This window comes from Oxyura jamaicensis, chromosome 8 (genome assembly GCF_011077185.1).
Source record: "Oxyura jamaicensis isolate SHBP4307 breed ruddy duck chromosome 8, BPBGC_Ojam_1.0, whole genome shotgun sequence".
Classification (NCBI taxonomy): domain Eukaryota; kingdom Metazoa; phylum Chordata; class Aves; order Anseriformes; family Anatidae; genus Oxyura; species Oxyura jamaicensis.
This window is the reverse complement of record NC_048900.1, coordinates 21,233,912-21,255,056: the sequence shown is the minus strand read 5'-3', so window position 1 is coordinate 21,255,056 and position 21,145 is coordinate 21,233,912. Positions and strand designations below refer to the sequence as shown.

At 42.3% G+C, this 21,145-nt stretch overlaps 1 protein-coding gene across 5 annotated transcripts in view; it reads right to left on the bottom strand.

The window, feature by feature from the left end:
* The window catches only part of ST3GAL3 (ST3 beta-galactoside alpha-2,3-sialyltransferase 3), a 170,386-nt gene that overhangs the window by 52,636 nt on the left and 96,605 nt on the right, over window positions 1-21,145 (bottom strand). For all 5 annotated transcript variants that reach the window (XM_035333846.1, XM_035333844.1, XM_035333845.1 and 2 more), the window contains 2 exons: window positions 14,998-15,092; window positions 2,201-2,264 (listed from right to left, as the gene is read on the bottom strand). In XM_035333846.1, the coding sequence (XP_035189737.1) occupies window positions 2,201-2,264; window positions 14,998-15,092 (159 nt within the window). The remainder of the gene's footprint in view (window positions 1-2,200; window positions 2,265-14,997; window positions 15,093-21,145) is intronic.

The following is a 21,145-nucleotide window of genomic DNA, read 5'->3' as shown; positions in this document are numbered from 1 at the left end:
CCTGCACCATCAGCTCTTTGGAATCCAAAAAAGTGCATGCCCCTTGCTGCCAGCACTGTAGTTCATCAATAATTTTACCAGAAGAACATTTTGGGAAGCATACCCAAGCCCCTTCGTTGCAACTCCATCTACCTACTCCTTTGGGTTCTCACTTCGCAGCTTGTTATCCCAAGCCTTCCTTGTCCCTTTCTGCCACACCAACTTTAATTTTTCTCTCTTCCTCTATAAGACGTGCTCACTTGGAAATGCCCAGACAAAGGAGTGCTACCTCACCTAGCTGCCATCCCCAGCAGAGGCTCACTCAGGAAACAGATGAGAAATGCCAAGGAAAATTGCATTCACTTCCTTTGACGAAAGAAGCACTTACTGCCCAGAGATACAGACACATGAAGTGGCCCATTTGCCCCACTGAACGGGGAAAACAACATCCAGAGATGACCACAGCTAGCAGTAATCCACCTGCTTCCATCAGCTCAGAAGACATGTTATGCCTTCTCCTACAATGCCTGCTTGATTGCAGCAGCGCATCGCAGCACCCTGTACTCAGGGTGCTAACACACACAGTTTGCACATCCCCAGAAGAGACTGATCTCCCTGCAAACGGCTTCTAGGCTGCTAAAAGAAATGTGTACTAGACATTCAACACCCACTGCTCTGCATTTACCACAGAAGTTCCCAAGGAAACAGTATTTCCCTAAGCTATGCATTTACAAGCACACAAACCTAAGTGTTAGCTCTTTCCTATGTCTACACCAAAACCATAACAAAGAAAACAAAATAAGTGAGCAGCTTGTGCTAGTATGGCTGTATCTCACAATCTCTTGTGAATTTACATTAAGAACAAACAAACAACAACAACAAAAAACAACAACATCAAAAAACAGGTGAGCAGCAAGAGTCGCTACTACATCAACTCTCACTGCATGGATATTTCACCTGCCTCCATGTCATTAACACTTATTTCCCATAAGCAAACTTCTGAAAGAGCCTATATGTAGATTTTTCAACAGATTAAAATCTTAACTCTCCAACCAGAGCTGAGATAAATCCCAGATGGGTGAGATTCAATTGTGTGTAAAATCTCAAAGGTCATTTTAAAAATGATTTTGCCTTCTGGACATCATTTCCCAAATTAATCCATATTCTAAAGGCTAAGTGTATCCAGCATTGCTGTGAGAGAAGACAAACTTCAAAAAGCAACATAAATTAGCACATGGATTGCAAAATAAATAAATAAATAAATAAATAAATAAATAAACTTTCAACATAGAGATGAACTCCCAACTCTAACTATAGTTGGCAAGCTCTACAATCAACGTGCGAGATGTGGAGAGCTATGGAAAGGCTGGAAAAGCTTCTCAACTTCGTCATGGAAAAGTGGACAGAGGGGATGCTGGGCCAGGAAATAAAACCAAGGTGTTTAGAAAGCAGGAATTGTGTTGCTAGCCTGCGTTCAAGGAAGCAGCACTGCTTGGAAAGGAGTAGTATGAGGACTTTTGAAAGAAATCGTGGCCCAGTGAAAAACTCTGACAACTTCTCAAGGAAACCACCTCCAATCCGGGAGGTGGCACTAAACCAGAACTGCAGGACAAGAGAAAGGAATGACAGTAAAGCAAGGATAGGAAAGACTAAAGGAGTATCACTGGGAAGCTGATCATTGACATGTCAGTGAGTCTCAGTAGCAAGTTCTACAATAGGACTGAAGAATCAAAGGAGCTTCTTCCAAAGGCATCAGTCCAAATACCTCAGCACCCAAGAGAATTGCTATCGCATCCTGGCACAGGCTGGGACAACACAATCACACATTCCTGCTTTGAGAGTGAGGAATTCACAAAACATTGTTAAAACAAGCCAGCCCCTTCTTTCCCGCTAAGAGGTTCTTGTGATCCTATTTCTTTGTCAGAAAGGCTGAAAAAGAATGTTTTTATTGAAAACCAGCTATTTACTTATTTGAAAAATAGGCAAGAGAGTGTACTGTGATACCACAGGGAACAAAAGACTAGGAAACAGTCAAAAGGTAAAGGCTTTTTTTCCACTTATGCTTGACTTAAATGCCTCCAGAGTTTACAGATTTACTGGAAAGAGGACTGTTTCCAGCTCCTGAGCCACCTCCAAAGCACAGGCAATCTCTGGCAACATTTATTTAGGACAGGGAAAATAATTGCTTCAATTCCTCCTACTCTAAAAGGTCTCATCTTACCTGTCAAGAGCTGGAGTTAGACGGTAATCTTTGGTTGCTGACAGGATGGCTTTGATCAGATTATCTGGGGAGAAAGGAAGAAGACATTAGCAAGAACTCACTTCGAGCGGAAATGAAAAACAAAGGGATGTAAAGCTTGCAGAGCAGTTACTTGGAGGGACTGAAATAAGGTTCTCATCACGAATAACTACTTGAACTTGCATATTCCTATTTCATTTGGACAATGACCTTCACACACTGACTGCAAAGACTTATGGCGTGCCAAATTCTGACGGAGTACACCAGGGACTTGCACAGAGAGGGTGCAAGGAAAAAAAATCCAGTTTAAAGCAGTGGCTTCACACCCACTTCCCTGGGATTACAGTCCCACAAACACTTCAGCCATGAAAAAGCCAATACCACTGCCAGTGCTTGCTTCATGCAAGCTTTTACACAGCTGAGTGGTGAACTGGATGCAAGAACAGAACCACATTAAAATTAATGCTTTCTATTTTTCTGGGTTACTTTTAGTTTATACTTTAAGTTTAGTTAGATTTCCCTTTCGTATTTGTATTTACTTTTTGTTTAGTTTTATTTTGTTTAGTTACTTTTAGTTCAGTTCCTCAGTCTGGCTTTCTTCATGGCAGAATCCAATTAAATCATCACAGCTGCTTAAAGAAATGCCCATGGAGCCACAAAGCCTAAACTGATACCCAGAGAACACTGCAGCAACCAGATGGTGTTAGTTATGCAAGCATAGACACATGCCCATATTAAACGTATTAAATTACAGAAGCACAATGATTACACGTAAATACATCTATAAACTCTGGAAGCTGTGCAGTCTGTTTCCTTCTAGAGTTGTCCTTCATACCAACTTCCTCCAACCTCTCTCCCCAATAAACAACCAAACTCCATCGCGTCCTGTCCAAGGGGCAGCAACGCTCTGGCTAGCCTGGGTTTACAGATGTACCAGTAACTTCAGAATGGCTGCACCAGCTCAGACAAGAAGTCTGTCCGTCTCCAAATCCTGGCTCTAACTGCTGCCTTAAGCAGCTGCCAAAAAGAGCACAAGAACAAAGCAAACAGAAATAGTGCTTCTCTCAAATACTCCTCTAGCATTTGGTTATTTTCAAATCAGGGGTTCTGAACATCAGGTATGGCTTCTATGGATCTGGCAACCTGCGGTGATTTCTGTTCTATGAGCTCAGAGTCCTCCTGGATCCATATGGACTCTCAGTCACTTCCCTTTCCTGATTCTGAATCTGGCTACTCCTACCTTCATTTATATTGGAAAAGGCTGTGAACAATCAGTCCCTTCCACCTTCCTCAGGAGATTATAGATATCTGTCATATCCTTTCCCTAAATGCCTTGGTCAACTGGTTCAAAGGTTCCTAGGAAACAACCAGTCCGAAGGAGCAAGTGTCATTTCTTCGTGAAAGAGTAAAAGTGACACAGCAACATGAAGATTGACATCAAATGATTATTTACAGTGAACTTTGTATTTTATTGAACTTTAATATTTTTCCTGACACTACTTAGGGCACTTGGTGCAGTTAGGGAGTGTCCCTTTCAAGCAGAGATTTCTGTCCTTATGCGCTGGTTTTGCTCCATCACTGCAGAAAGCGCGGGGTGAGGATGTGGGACAAACACAGGCCTGAGGCAGCCCACCTGCCAAATAACTGAGCCTGACAACAAACCGGTGAGACATGAGGCAGACACACAAAGGTGATAGAAAATGACTAGCAGTTACTTCAGATTTGGGATTTTTTGACATGGCATTACTGACAGCCCCTGCCAACTGTTGCAAGCTGGGAACTGCAATTATTTTCAGAAGATCTTATTTTGGAATAGAGCACAGAAAAAAGCAATTTGTGGAGTAAAAGCAACATATCTTGCTAACAAAATAGTGTTTTTTAAATTTTTCCTTCATTTGAAGATTTTTTTCTGACACATTGATAGCAGACTCCCTCTCCAACAGGAATGCTATCTCCCTAAGCCTTCTGCAACAGCAGTAGGTTGCTGTGACCTCTAATGGCAGCATGCCACGGTCCTCTCCTTGGCCTGTCTCTTCCGTGGATGGTATACGTTACTGTGGTTCTTTTCCCATACTCTCAGAAAAATGAGATCAAAGGATCACATGTCAAGGGCTGCAGCCTCCCATCTACCAGGCTTTTGTTATGCCAGGTTTGCTCTACCACCCACAGATTAACACCCTGCACTTCTTGGAGGCCATCCGTTACATTATATTACAAAGCACATGGGATACAGTTGACTAATGCACTCAAACAATTCTGTTTTTCACATCTTGCCAGCTAATTAGTAATGCCTTCACAGCGAACATTCAGGAATGAAACATGACTTCTTTAGGACTGGATATGGCAGTGTTTGGGGTTGGGATGCTCCCCATTCCCATCAGCCTGAGAGAAAACACAAACAAAACAAACATCAATATAGGGTATTCAGTAAAGTTCAGAAATAATGAAATGGGAAACAATTTTTTAGCAACCCCAACAACCTAACACATTGTACCTGAGAGGTTTGGAAGTTGCACAAATCACAGCGTTATTATTCAATCCTGCTGACTGAAGCTCAGGAAAAGACAAAGTCCTTCACTGCCAAGTGTTGATGCGCGGCAGGAATGAAGGTGGCACAGATGCCCTCAGTGCTGGTTTCTGTAGCCTAACATCCTCACTGGAAGTCAGGTACAGGAGCCACAAGCACTAGCAGGGAAAGCTAATGGTCTGAGCAGGGGAAAGGCACTAGATCTTTTCAGCTGAGCTGGAACTCTGCTAGAAGCTGGACACTGCACTGCTGCTGAGGGGAGCATTTGCATTTGGCACCAGTGACCTACTTGCACTGAACACAGCAAAAACCAAAGAACTCTGAACAGAGCAGTCCAAGAGCAGTGTTTCAGAAGAGCACATTTTATTTCTGATAACTGTTGGTTTTTCTCCATCTATTTTATTATCATCTTTAAAGGCACTGATTATGTATTGCTTTAACATGGAACCATGCTTAAAAGAAAGGTTGTTTTATTAGGACAACAGCTATACAAACAACTTGTGGGTTTCTTTTTGGTAGGTGGTTCACCCAGGTTGTGAATAAAGCGAGGCATGGATGCAGACACAGTGCCAGCCCAGGTACAACTTCTCTCGTGCTTGGCAAATGAGAAGAGCAGACATAGTGGTGGGTGTGCTCTGCCTTGTACACCAGTGCACCGAGGAGGGGCCGGGAGGGGCCTGAGTATACATGTTCTGAATACTACAAAAGATAAAAATCCTTCCTGTTACAAGCAACAGGTATGCGTGCACTCACCTCTCGCTTCCAGGGCCCAGGCACACAGCCAGCTCAGGTGTAACAGAACTCATTAGCTCAGACACATCCCCATTCAGGCAGCTCTCATTCTTTGCGAACCATTTCCCAGCTGGAAAAGTTTCAGCTACTTTTGTTCGGTGCAGAACCCCAGTGACCCGGCCCTGCAGACATGTCTTGGCACTGCACACCTCGAAACACGAACCCTGGAGAGCACGGTGCAGAGACCACGGTGCGGACACTGCAGGGCTGCACGGCAGGTCAGCTCCGACCAGGCAGAACTTGCCACCTGCCTTCACTGCGGGCACAAAGGGGGCTCCTGCAGACAAAGATCACCCAACAGCTATTCAGTGGCCACAGTTTTGGGAACTGCCTGGAGGCTTAGGAAAGCCAACAGCAGTAACACTTGCTGTGCATTGTTCTTCCTATTCAGACTGTGAGATTCAAGGCAGGTATTACCAACACCGAATCCTTTCTTCAGACCATAGGAAAACATTGATGTTTAAATGTCAGTGCAGTCATCCTGCAGATGTTAGCAGTCTTGGGAAGGGAAAGCATCTCAGCATGGCTTCTCTTAGGATCAAAATCGCACAAATGAGAACAAACCAGATCCTACAAGTGACAGGGGCACAAATACCTTAATTATTCGTATTGGTGTTATTTTTCTTAGACAACATACATTTTAAACTAATTTTTGTGTGAAAAGATAAGTTAAAATAATAAAAGCTTTCCCCATATCTAACAGCCTGGAATTCATCCCTCAGAGTAGTGCATTCCTACCTTCTGCCCTGAGAGGCAGAGCGTGCTGCCGAAAACAAGAAGAAAGGAGGACAAAATACAAGAGCAGCCCTTTGTCCAGCTTACTTCCCACCAAACAGCTTAAGAAGCAGTGAGGGTAAAGATGGGTCTCCCACCAGCACTGAGCTGGATGGGAATCATTCTGTGTCACTTGCAAACAAGTCAATGATGCATCTCTACAGCTCCTTGGAGGGCACAGTCACCAAAGACCTCACTTTCTCCCATTATTAAATAACGAGGACATAACCAGGGCAAGCGATCTGTGACAGCCTTCCACAGCTGAAGTTTCTGTTTATTATACTTTTTCTCTTGTCACAGAGAATTTAGGTGACTGGGGAGCAAGGGAGGTTATTTAACCCATTTGTCTATCAACCACTATGCGCACACTATTACTATACAAACAGAGAAAGAAGCCTCTGCACATTTTCCTCCTATCTAGAAGAGGAGTTGACTAAATTTATCTAAGAATCCCAAGTTATCATGACACATTCTATCAGTTTTCCTTATAACATGAGAAGATTCAAAAGCATCTCAGGACTGCACGATTTCTCTGAACTCAAGTACATCTTGACTTCAGGTTGACCCTGAAATTTTCAGACATTTGGAAAAACTGTAAGTAAATAGTTCAAAATTAGGCGGGCAGTGACCACACAGTGAGAACCAGCCCGAGTCTGAATTCTAGCATTTTTATCTGTTATTTATGTGGAAGAGTGGAGACCTTCACTGTAAATGTCAACAACACTTAACACTGTTGTTTCTAATGCATAAGCTTCTTGCTAGTATCATAAAAAAATGGAGACCTTTTCACTCCACAGGGCGTACTGCAGCCATCTCACAGGACCTACCTTCTGCCTGCCTTAAAAGCAAACACGTTGAGCTGCTCACGTACTCTCAAATGGCCACAAGAAGAGGCAATGAGGCAATTTTTCAAATATTCCACACCTGCCATCTTTCTCTCAGATCAGTAAAGTCTACATGTCCTTACTGCCACCAAAAATAACTTGAATAGCATGTCCCAAGGTCAGGGAACTGTGTTCTGCTGTGGTGCTCTGCAAGCCCTGGTCGGTGCCCACCTTCACGTGGGGTCACCCAGCCCCCTGACCTCCAGCCACCACTTGTACAGGGTGCTGGGCATAAACTTCAGCTTTTGGGAATCTACTGACTGAGGCTGGCAGACAACCCTGAGGCTGGCAGACAACCCTGAGGCATGCCATCTCCTCTGCATATGGTCACTGTGCCTATGATAATGGAATGCCACGTGCCTGTCAGCTTTGCGGGGGGAGCAGGCTAAATGCTATTTAAGCTATGGATGAAACAAATCTCAGTATTTGCAAACAAGACATAAGCACAAACCCAATCAATACCTTATTTTATCTTTTCACACTACCCCATAAAACCCAAGTTTATCCCCATATAAAGTTCTTCTCCAGCATTTTTGTCCTTAGGATCTCATTCTGTATGGGAGCTGAGGAGCAATGTTATAGATAGTCAAAAGCCATCTGGACACCATCCTGGGTAATGTGCTCCAGGGGACCCTGTTTGAGCAGGGGGGTTGGACGAGGTGACCTCCAGAGGTCCCTTCCCACCTCAGCCATTCTGTAATTCACCACCCTGGTGCTCAGCACGAGGCCATGGCCTCAGGTCCCACCACATACTGTCCTCCAGCTCCCTCCAGAAACACCAGATCCAGCCGTAGCCACACAACATCATTTGTATTTTAGAGAAGCTAAGAATGCAGCGAGTAAAACGGATATCAAAGCGAGTCTGAAATTCCTCGCAGCACTTCTTGTTATTGATCAGCTAACTTTATGACGTCTGTGCAGGAGAAAGCAGCTACAAAGACTTCCAGAACTTCGAAGCATATTGCGAGCATGTGAACTGGCTCTCCGAGGCAGCTCACAACAAACTGCAGGGGTCTGTCCCCACATCAGATCATGGGTAAACACAAGACAACGCTTTCTTAAGGTCATCGCTGTGCCAGATGTAGGCTGGTTACTTGAGATACGCTTTAACAAAAGCACTTCAAGCCATCACTACTTCCAGTATCACAATACTTCCATTGATTATTTTTAATCATATATCAATCATATATCTTGTATTTACTGTTGCATAGATATAAAATAATAATCAAGAGACAGAAAAAAAAAAGCCTGAAGAAGTGATAAGAATTTTAGGAAAACCTGGCATGTATTAAATGTAAGCTCGGGAAAGCCCTTAAGGTCTTTTTTTTTTTTTTTTTTTTTTTTTTTTCTTTCTTTTTTTTAATAAGATATAAATAAAATACAAAACATTTGGACTCTTGATTTACATCACAGTTTTAGAGCCTTCAGGGATTTTTTTCAAGCTTTTCTTCAAAACCAAGAGTTTGTTTTTTCAGAATACAAGTTTAGTTCCCAACATAATCCCAGGGCTCGGAAAGCTGGAGCATTAATTTAAAAAACAATTATGCCAGAAAATGGGCAGCATTTTGCAATAGCCATGCATTAACCATTTTGATCCAAGCTCAAGTCTGATGCTCAGGAAGCAATAAAGGCTGTAGAAACAGGCTAATTCATGGCAAATGAAAGTGAACCTTGAAGGATTCATAACATGCTGTCCAAAGACAAGAGGGAAAATACATACAGTTGTTAAGAGGGCTGTTCTTCATTTTGTTGCTGCATTTTTGATGCCCCTTCACAGTGACCAGGCAATGTCTTCAAGGACAAAAACCTCATCAACAACTACCACAGTGATTTCTAATTCTCCTGAGCCTTGCAGAACCATTACAATATAGCACTTAGGACAGCTAGAGAACACCTGCTCTTCCCTCTAAGAGGTAAAAGACAGAGATAACATCCATGTCTCAATTGTGTTTCAACACTTCTGGGAAGAACCTTAATTTGGAGTCACTCAATTAACTGGGAACTTGGGGTTCGAGATCTCCCTTAGGCACATTTTGCTTCTCAACAGATTAGGAGAAGAACTATTCTTTAAGTACATTGAACAGCAACACATTAATTTTAATTGAAATAAGGGACTCCGCTGGAGGCTTGTACTTTCATCAAGAGAGCTCAAGAGTGAGGGATGATTTAACTTCAAAATTGATGACACAACTTCCCTTTGGAGGCAATAATTAAATGTTGATCCTCTACCTCTTCTGAAACTTGAACCTTTCCCCCTGCCTCAAACCTCTCATTTAATTTCTTGAGGTTATAAAATCAGCTAGATTCCCTGGGGGAAACGGCAACATTTTTATAGATATATTCCCATGTGATAATGGCAACTATTACCAATTTTGGTTAAGTGTAAAATTCTAGTGGAAAATAGTTCAGCAATGTGCCTCCATCAAACTTGCAAAGAAACAGTCTTATGTTAATACCTATGCTGAACAGAATTAACATCTATACGTGTTTTTTGTTCTTGTTTAGTTACGAACACGTGAAGAACAAAAAAATGCTCACAGTAGGAAAATCATCCATACAACAGTGTGCAACTAACTAAATCAAGACAAAGTTGGAAAATTAAAGCAGAAAACAGACACCCCATTACCAAGTAGAATGAGTCAAAAGGTAAGGAAGCTGTTTGCATGTAGTACTCCAGTCTCCATAAAGAGCTGGAAGGGTAGGTTGGGAAAGACCTACTTTTCTGATGGTGTTTATTTTGGGTCAGCTGTAAACTTCAATTGTGATGACCAAGTGAATATGTTTTCTCATAGATAAAATGTTGTTCACGCCAAGAAAGTTGATGTGGAAGAAAAAAAAACTATGCAAGAAAAGAACATGCATGAAAATAAAGATTTTTTTCCTGATAACATTTTGCTATACCAACTTTTGCATGCCCAAAAACTCAACATTTTCACTGAAGATGCATGACCTCTCCCCCATGAGACTAATGAAAGCACTGCTAAGCAGCATTGAACCACGGTTCTTCCCAGCAGCATTCACACAAAGAAAAACATCCAAATAAAACCAAGTATGAGAACAATTAACCATTGCACAATATATTAGTATTGGTGCTCTGGGCAATGTCTCTCTTGTATCAGATGAAAATACATTAGAAGTCTCCTGGCCAGTACTACTATGCATTACATTCAGTAAAACTGTAGCATTTCAAATATGTTCTTAATATTCTCATATGACTGTGGGGGTGAAATGGCTTTGTAAACTGGTGGTGAGAGCAAATTCTGAGATGGTGGCATGACAGTCAGAAATAAGTATCACCTTCAAAGACAAACTGATCCTGGGCCAACAAAACAGCCTCTCTGCTTAAAGTGATCTAGCAGGAACAAAGGTAGAAGTGAGGACATGTAATTACTGCTATGCAGTGACACAACGACTAAATGCATGAAGGAGATATTACATGTATCATGGTTGTTTAGGTTTTTAGCATATGCTATGCCATATGTTTTTGCTTAAGTTCAAAATAAAAACTCTAGCAACTCCCGTCCTTATTACACGGAGATGATGCCAGATACTAGCTACTATTTCTTACGAAAGCCTTTTATATTCTCTAAGCCACATGTACTGAGAAATTCTATTAATAGTCAGGTATTTCTCCAGTCTTGTTTGTTGCCCTTCTCCAAATAACTCTTTCCTTTTGCTTTAGCTAGAGAGGTAAATTTGGGGAGGAGGCCCTCTGGGATTAATAATCTCACTAACACTATAAACAATTTTTCCATTGCTTATTCATTGACAAATTTAACCCTGAAAGCAGTGCACTTGCCAGAGGATCTCTGCAACAATATGGACAACACGTGCATATGCATACCTCCCTAAGCCACGCTGATAGAAGCACTGCTAGAAAAGAGTGCAAATACACGAGAAAAAATTTCAGTTTAAACTAAAACTAAACCAATCTCCTTGTTCTTCACAGAAAAAAGCTACAAGAGTAGGCTTGGTGAGTGCTGGGAAAGAAGCATTGCTAAGAGCAAATTAGACCCCTGCAAATGATGAAACGCAGGAGGCACTCCAACATCCAAGTCAGTGCTGAAACAATAGCCTGGGACACAGGAGGGTGCTCGGCGGTTTGAGATGTCCCCCACAGGACATCTTGACATCTGTAGCTTTTACAGTTCCAGCTTCTTGTTAAGTTTGATCTTCTTGACAAGTCTTAAAGCTGACTAATTTCATCGTGTTCCTGAAGGATAACCCTTACTTTGGCCACATACACGCTAACAAACAGGCAGCAGGGCAAGGGCCCACACCGTCCCACAAGTGCCCTATTAAATTGCTAGCACAGTCCCTGCAGCTCTTCACCAGGACATTTGTATCATTCTAATTCATTCATAGGTTCAGAGGCTAATATAGGTGAGTGACCTTTCTTGATAGGAAGCCTAAATATAACCACCCTCTCTTTTTTTGAAGGGAGGTGAGGGGGGCCGTGGGGAGTTAACCTGTTTGAACAATGAGCTCAGCTGCCTTCAGTTCCAGAGGACAACCATTTTATTTATTAATAGAGATGCAATCATTATTTCCAAGCACTCACAGAGGCACATCCCATTTCTAGGTTCTGTCAAGTCACGTAGTAAGAGACAACAAAGCTCAACATGGCACTAACAATCTTATTTCTTGAAGTAAGCACAGTCAAATGTGACAGTGTCCTGTTCAACAATTTGGTCATTCTTCATCATTTAGAAAGTCTTGACTTGGATTCTGAAAAATAGTCTCATAGCTGCAGAAGTCACTGGGTAAAACCTAGAGGCAACCGTTACACAAATGTTCAGATACTTGCAGAGACCCTTTGTGGTGTTAAAACCTATGAGCAAATACACTCATGCTTCTTCAAAAAAGGATGACATACCTATTAATTTCCTTATTTGCACACTGAGAGAGCAATAGACGTGTGATGAATGCAATGACACCTTCAGTCTCCTAATCAGCTCCAATACTCCTAGCAGTTCTCAGCTCCACTTTTGTCCCAAGTAGTTGGGGATTGGGATCAGGTAATTAGAATCAATTATCAGTCCAAGTCTTTGGTGAACAGAGGCATCAGAGTCAACACGCACAAGAACTCCCTGCCTATTTAAGACAGTTTAAGAAACAAGTACAACTGCATCTCATAAAACCCTCTTCATCTATTTCTAATTTGTGTACAGGACACGCATGGACCACTGTTCAAAAAGAGTTTACACAAGACTTCCTACTGCCCACCTCATTTCAGAAACTCCTGTTAATAAAGGAGCAGGGAAACCACCTGCTTATACCCGTGCTTCTTTCATTTAGCTGACTGAGGTTAACGACAGCAGCAGTTTCCAATCTGACATGAAATGCAATAGTTCATTTCAGAATTAAAACTTAGCTATGAGTTTGAAAACCTTTTAGCTAAAAGTCTGAAGAACAGAGGGAAACTTTAATAAAGAAAGCTGAAATGGTGCTGTTATCTTCCAAGCTGCTCAGAATCTCTTATTTCCTAACTTTGGTACTTTGAAGCTACCACTGAGAAGTTCCTATGAGTTTCTTGGAATATGCAGCATTACTGAAAGTGAGCTCATCCTGTAACTGTATTTCACACAGAAAGTTTTTGCTCTTGGACTAGGTCACAGTAACTCAAAAACATCGGGGAATATTCACTGAAGTTCTCAGCAAAATCTTCCCATTACCACACCAGTTACAATCGGTGTCTGTAAACACCAGCCACCTTTCACAGCGTGATTCACGTCGGAAATCCCAGCTGTTAGCGTCACTGGGCTTCCTATATGCACAGAGCAAAACTCCTGCCCCATCTGTTTCAACACAGGCACGTCTCTCCACACTTTCTCAGTCGCCCTGACTACGCTTTTTCCCATGCACATCCCACTCCGATAGACTTCATCTCACACCAGCACGTGACTTATCTCCCCGCTGCCTGCCTAGGTCGGTTGTTTGGATATCGTTAAGATTGCCCTGACTGAAAGCCCTAATGAGGTGCTGATCCCATCATCCCATCACTCAGCTGAGCCCGAACGCATCCCGCGGGACTGGCCAGAAAAGACTGATGCAAGAATTCCAAGTGATGTGGAACATGAAAGGGCGCCATTCGCATCGCTAGGACTCGCAGCCTGTCAGCACAGCCATTAGAAATCCTGCCTTACAGAGATTTATAATTCAACCCTCCCACACACAGAACTTGCTCCAGACTGAAACTTGGCACAAAATCCAGTCCCGGGAGGGCATTAAAAAAATAACCCATTCAACTGTTTCCGTCCCATGGCTTCGGCTCTCAGCCATTTAAATAATGGCAATTTCTCATTTCTCTTTTTAACTGAGGAAATCCAATATAAAACACCAGATTTACATAACATTGCGGTGGTGATACAAGCTGGCAACAAACCCAGGAAAAAGGCTGCCAGAGCCATTCCGTCATCCCTTTTTGGTGAATTTCTCCATTTGGATTCAGTTTAACGGAATCATTTTTATTAAGTCTGGCTGACATCATATGTAATCTGCAAATCCCACCTCCACGTTGGTCAGGCAGCATGCCCTAGCTTTGCACACCTTGTGCACCCATTAGCAGGGGACTAGCCCTCCTGTGGTCAATGCAGGCTTCCACTTGTGCTGCCAACGTTATTTCTTATGGCCTTTACAGGAACCTTTGCTTGCTGATTTAGAGAACAGCAATTAGTTGCCTATTGAGTTGCAAAAGACTGACTGGACAAGAAATGGACGTGTGCAAAACAAAGAAAGGAATTAATGCAAGCCAGAAGAAATTTGTCAGTTGAGTCCTTGTTTTGATCAGAGATTGTTCTGACAGACCACTACCACATCTGCTTCCAGGGCCATGGAGAGAGACAGTCAGACTCAAGCCTTGTGTGGCTGCAGCCCTTTCTGCCCCAGGTATTTTGATTCCTAGGGGGAGGCCAGCCAACTGCAATCTTGAGTATGTCAAGGGACAAAAAAATCATGGAAACTGATGCAATGCCATAAACACTTCTTAATAAACAAATCAGAATTCAGCATGGCTGCAGGAAGTCACTGCTATGAGCACATCCCTTCTGTTCCACCACCACTTGCCCAGAGAGGCCTTTGGTGGCACATAGGGGACAGGGGGGAGTTTGTGTCACCCACAAAATACACCACCAGCTGGATGGGCTATTGACTCCCATCTCATCCCCAGCAGCACCACTCCAGCTGTCCCACAGCATACCTGAAATGCAACTCCTTCTGCCATATACTCCAGCTGGAGGACAGGATATATTGCAAATCACCAAGGCATCTGAATAGATTGCTCCTATTAGCTATACAAATGCACAAGTAGCACCTTTAAAAAACAGTTATGACCGAACACTATGAGAAGATTTGTACCAGTGGTCAACCCAAGGATCCAAAACTTTAGAAAGATGAGTCTTACCTGTTCTTTAGCAAATTACTGATTAAAAACAAACAAACAAACAAACAAAACTTTAAATCAATTTGGACTCTCTCTGCTGCGGTCAGCCAAGATGCTACAAACTGTGGCAGTCAATGTCAAAACGTTCTTCCAGAATGTGGTGGTAGGTCAAAACTGCCACTGTTGCACTGACTCTCCCTGTGTACTAACCCATCCTCCCTAATCCCAGCCTTTGAGGTCCACGTTCCAGCTGTGAAAATCCTGATATCTGAGAGCTGCACGTAAAATATTTCTCTGGAACACAGGAAAAAAAGCAGAGCCCTAGGGACCAACTGAACTTTCAAACTGGACAAACAAGATGGCAGGACAAGCATCTGCAGAGCCCCCCTTCTTTTTCAACAGCTGTATAATTCCCTCATACCTTGTCCTTTAATTCCAAAGGGGGGTACGAAGTCCCTGATACGAGCCCATCTCCTGAAGGAGTCATCCAAGAACATTGGTGCCGGCTTTGAGAACCTGGGGAAATCAAAAAGAGAGAGAAATGAATTCCTTACCTAGGAAGGATAAATTTCGGTATGGAGCTTGAGAGAATCAATACCTAAGTGCTGACTTTACATTCTCCCTGGCAATACTGCAACACAAGATTTTACTTTTAACCAAAGGTTCCTGCAGTAAAACAAATACATCATAATCTGTGCCACGAGGACACCCCAAACGCTTAAATCCTGAGCCTCATGATCACTTCTATTCAACGATTTAGGACATGCTGAACTTCCTCACTATTGTTTGGCTGTTAATTTAGTTACAATGAGTTATAAATTGCAACCAGAGTTTACGTGATTTTGCTCCAAGCTTTGTAGCCACAAACCAATTTATGGAATTTTCATGCCAGTGTGTGCAAGCATGCAAGGAAGGGGGGCAGAGCTGCCTTTACGTTGTTCATTACATATAGGTGTGCTACTAGCACTGTACTGTGCAGGTGTGAATGCACTGGACAGAGGTGTGTGGAAAACAAAGAAGGGGTTATCTGCTCTCAAGGCTGCTTCTACCTCATTCATAGGCACATATACGGCAGCTATCATAACAAAGGAAGCAGTTCAAGAAAGGAGGAAGTTCAGGAGATCATGAAGTAGCACTTAGTTTACAGAGAATGGAAATTCAGTACAGATGTAGGTGTTTTCTTCTGCATTCATTCACATATAAATGATTCAAGAGATGTCCTTGCCAAACCAAACAGTTGTGATCTATCCAAAATCACTTACAAAAGAGGGAACTAGTCCTTCTTAACCATGTCAGTATGGGAATACATTATCCTAATTACACCCTCAACAGAAAAACCCAGCAGCTACCAAAACTTATCCCTTCTAGAAACAATTAGTAAAGTGGCCAGAGAAAAGGAAACAATTAGCACTTGACAAAAAACACTACAGAAATACTAACTTCCATATTAGACCACTTCTGAATGTACCAAGATCACTGCTAGCAAATGTGTTAATACCATCAGAAATCTGTTCATTCAATCATACCAGAACAGTAGCAGGGATGTTCTGGATCAATATCAAGTATGCTGTGCTACAGAGATGAAGAAAGGAATGTACTCCACGTTCAGAGCCACAGAGTACATCTGCACTGCAGCCACACCACAAGATGTACACTTACCTGAAAAAGGCACAGCCTGACTGACCTAGAGCCTGGCAGTGGGCTTGATGTACCCATTGATGCACATGGTTTCACCCTGCCCCCTCGGGTTGTATATCAGGTAACTTCTTGGACCTGAGCTACCTGATTTAAGATAAACTCATCTACACTACGCCACTGCCATGTACACACAATTTCAGATAGCAGCACAGTGAAGAAATGATGGAATTAACTCTGAATTATGAACTGCAATATTGCCTGTCTAATCACAGACACCCAGTAAACCTGAAGTTGCATAAGTCTCAAGGAATGGGGAAGAGAGAGACCAAGAGTATTTAACAAATCAAGAACAGAAGACTCATACTCACCCATGCATACTGCTTTGCATGCACCCATGCAATCTTTAATAAGATAATCAATCTATAACCATAAAAACAGGATGCACAGATTATATGGCTGTTCTAGAAAAAAAAAAAAGGAATGTTTTTCCAGGGCCCAAAGAAGGGCTGAGGATATGAAAGGATCTATATTACTTTATCTAGGAAAAAGCAGGGAAGATATATTAGATACATTAGAGCTTCTGAAGGTCTTAAGTAAAAAACAAACAAAAAAACCCAACCCACAGGACTAGTAAAACCAACTACAACAAGCAAAGGGGATACAATAAAACCCTGAAAATATCCTAAGAACTTCAATAACTTGACAAATTAGCTTTATGTTTGTACTGGTGACTTTTCAAGCATCTTGGTGCACTGAAATCTAAGTATTGTGTTTCACTGCTGGGTCTCTCCCAGGAGTCAACTCCACCTCCTTCCAATATCAACAGGAGGAACGTTTGCAAGATTCTTACACAATTCAAGAGCTTTTGGAACCCAAATGGCTACAGCACAGATGCTGGCAGCTCCTCCTTTACAGCTACCACTTGAAATAATGGCAGCAGGCAGGTCCCATGGAACGTCTCCCCATTTTCCCCAAGCAGCAAAGGACGATGGCACTGCCTGGGGGTCACCAACAGCTTTGGGTTGGTTTGTTAGGTCACCAAGCTACTCTGGTTACAGCTGTGACATGCAATCTTCAAGGAAAACACCGGTGCTTCAGAAAGTGCAGGAGCAGGTTTTATTCTCCTCTCAAGAATCAAGAGAATTCCCTACAATAATTCTTCAAAGTAGCACAGTGCATTAAAAGATATATAAAAAACAAACAGATTAGCCACTTCAGTTCACCTATTCAAAAAGTACTTCACAAGAAAAAAGGGTGCAGGCTGTAACATCAGACCTGACTCAGAAGTTAGCATTATTTTCAGAGGGAATTAACTGGCCTATTTGCAAGTCATACGCCAGGGAAAGGCAATTTACAGTAGTATGAGGTGCAGTAGTGTCTCTCATGAACACAGAACCCCCTTACAAGGTGCCTGGTAAATCCAGGAGGAAGAACAGATCCTCCTGGGACTCCCCAGGGAAGCCCTCAAAAGCCAGTGAAGCACTAGCAGGCCCGATCTGATGCCTCTCGGTGTCCCTTCTGTACATGATGATCAGCAGACCGAAGTGCTGCCTGAAGAGAGGGGCGAAGTGACCAATGGCCTTATCATTGCATTTTCTACAAGTAAAAAATAAAATTTTCTAGAAAAAATGCAACAGCCTCAGGATACCAACCGTTACTCGGTAATATTTAATGGTCTTGTCCAAAGAGCCAAGGAAACAGACTTTTAATTCACACTTTTTCTTCCTTTAAGAAGGGAAAGGAACAGTTTTGAGAAAAATATTATATCCATATGGGGCAAAAAAGAGCAAATTAAACAATATTTAGTTCCCATAAATCTTAAAGGTAATTCCGTTCTGGAAATATTAAGAGATCATGACTGCTATAAAGCCTGTGATCTATGAAAAGCACGCTGCCACCTCAATAAATCAGAGCAGGCCAGAACCGATGTCCAGCAGTGACAGGGAAATGCTGTCTGCCAATCCTCTCCAGGAGCATGGCTGCTCTGTCTCGTCTCTGGAGCGCGTCTGGCATATTCTAGGACCCCTCAGGAAATATCAGGATATGCCTCGAACAGTCCCTGGGAATGCTCTCTGCAAAGCACCTAAAATACATTCCAAGGAATGTGTGGGAGTTTGTCAAACAGAAAAAGTAAACGTCTCTGAACGATGTCAAGTTTTCCTATCTGCTGAGCAGCTTGCACATGGGATGCTGCATTTTACCCGAGTTACCCACATTGCTATCTAAAAGGCAGGTTAGCTTCACCAGTCACAGCTTCAGAACTGATGTAGGTTTGTGCCCCAAAGGCAAACAGCACGTAAATCAAGAGTTGCCATTTTTCAAGTTCAAATTTTAAGCCCTTGCTCTCTCCACCACCCCAGAAAAGACTTAGTACAATCTCAACACGGTAGCCATGAAAAGATGAGGAATTTGGGTGCTTGTGGCACACAGCTCTGAGCTGCATGATTTGGGAGACAAATGCCAAGCATCTTAAATCTTAAATTTGAATGACATACACCAGTAAAATAGCAAAGGACATCTGGATAGATATGATAATTATGGGGTACAACTCAAATCCCTCCCAGCTCTGAACTTTGCATTCCTTTGTAGAAAGACATTGGAAGAATCTCTGTCATAGCATACTGCAAGAGGAAGTGTACTGCCAAGAAACTGTTCTTAAACAGGAACCTATATACACAAGAAAGCATGATATATATTTGCACCTAGGGGATTCCAGCTTTGGAAAAAAACAAAACAAAACAAAAAGTTTCCAGTTGTTTTCTTCCTGACAAGTAAGAAGAGGTGTGGCCCCCAAACACTTCTAGCTTGAGAGATGAACTAGTCTGTCTGATCCATCTTGCAAATTCTACACAGGTGATGATAATCCAGCATCCACCACGTTCCTCTTCGATGTGCGCAGAAGCATTCAACATCAGCAGGGCTCACCTCCCAAGGTATCAGGCAAATCCCAGACTAGCACCTTCTCTACCAAAATAGCTATTGAACAATTTCAGACATTTAATCTCAGCTATCATCTCTTCCCTATCCTTAGAGCTATTTTATCTGTTCCCTACACTTAGAGCTGTTTTAAGAGCAATTAAATACATACATGTGTAGAGGGGAATAAGCTAGAGACAAAGTAAAATAAATACAACCACTGATAGTCGTTGGCTATAACATGGAGGAAGGAAGACTTGGCTAAGTCTGTGAAAAAATCAGAAAGGATGGTGCCATGTTTCTAGAAATCATGACAGTAGGAAAAGGCAGGTGGGCAGCCACTAAGCTCCATTGTGGGTTATTTTTCAACCGTTTCCTACCATACAATAGGAGGTGCTCAGATGTTTCTTTATTTTTTTTTCCTCCCTCCTCCGTTAAACATCCTTGACTTTTGTTGCTTCTTTAGTTAGGGAGAATCAGCATAGGAAAACTGTAAGATGAAGGAAAAAAACAACTGCACTACAACCTAATATTGTATATAACCTGCACATTACATATGCATAAGGACACAGACAGCCTTCAACATGAGGTTTGTGTTTTGTTTTGGTTGTAAAGACACACAAAAAAATTAACTTATTTGTTCAAGCCGGATTTCTACACTCTTTTGTTTGCTTATGGTAAGACAGAAGGTATAAAATCTACTAACTTTATTAATAAAATGGCTGAAATACAAACCAAAGTACTCTAACACTGAATAATTAGCTCTGAGGGATGTATAAAAGTACAGAGATAAAATCTAAACTAACCTTTTCCTTTTTCCCTAGTGAGACCTAGGTGTATGTGAGACCTAGGGTTCTCTCCCTTTTCTCCCTTCTTTGGGGAGCAGCTTGGTTTGATAGTCTAGGGAATGAGGAGGCTTGTGATGTCCTGATTTCACATTTCTTATTGACATTAATCCTCTGTCAGAAATCCAAGCAGCTCAAAGATTCCTCAAGCAGCTGAAAAATTTAAGAAACCGCATTAATAAGGATTAACCCCATCCTACAACCAACACACTTCTTTTCCTAAACCAGCAAATAAACGAGCCAAAAATGGATGATTGCAAGAAGAAAGTCTTCAATGATAGAGATCAGGCTGAAAATTAAGCTGATCTTAAATTGTAGGAACAGTCTAAAATAAATTAGACAATATGGAAATGGAGACAACCGAGTCCTGAAGAATGGCCACAGTGTCACTTACCACTGTCACCTCTAGTGCTTTTTTCACAAGAGACTGAGCCTGATCCCCACCTGTCTTCTCCCATGCCACTAACGACTAAGACCCTGAGTGTACCTACTGCTTTCTTTTTCAGACTGGTAAGTCCTCAACTGCAACTCTCCCTTGGGATGCCAGTGAACTATCCCATGGTGTAACGCTGCATTGCTTTGTTCTGTCCTAGCAACTCTGCCAAGTGGGTTTGTCCATTGCTGCGCTGGTGTAATCATTCACTCCTTTACAGCTCTGCAAGAAAGATCGTGAAGCATAAGCCTTGGCCTTTCCTACAACAAGAAGGGACAGTAAATGCCACGGCGGCTGGGGCAGGTTAAATCCACTGAACAAAACTCTCTCAGAGCAGTGCTCTGTTATCCCTGCCTCCTCCTAGGGATGGCTGCTCTGTACGTTTTCTGGCACTCTGGAGCATCAGTCATCTTGCCCTCGTTGCTCCCCATCACCTAGTAGGTTATTTAAACCAATCAGTGCAGGCATTTTCCCACTGCCTGTTTGCAGCTCTATTTAGAGCAAGACCAGCTGCTCCAGCATATCTTAAAAGGTCTCCATCCTCCGTGCTGTGGTTCATACACAGAACATTGCCATACTACTGCAGAAAGATAAACATCCTATCATGGCTGAAAAATGTAACTATCACAGCTGTAAAACCCGTTAAGTATTCCACTATATTCAGGATCAGAAAGCATCAGCTCAAGGACCGTGCCCAGTTCTGGGCCTCATTCAAAAAAACATGAACAAACTGGAAA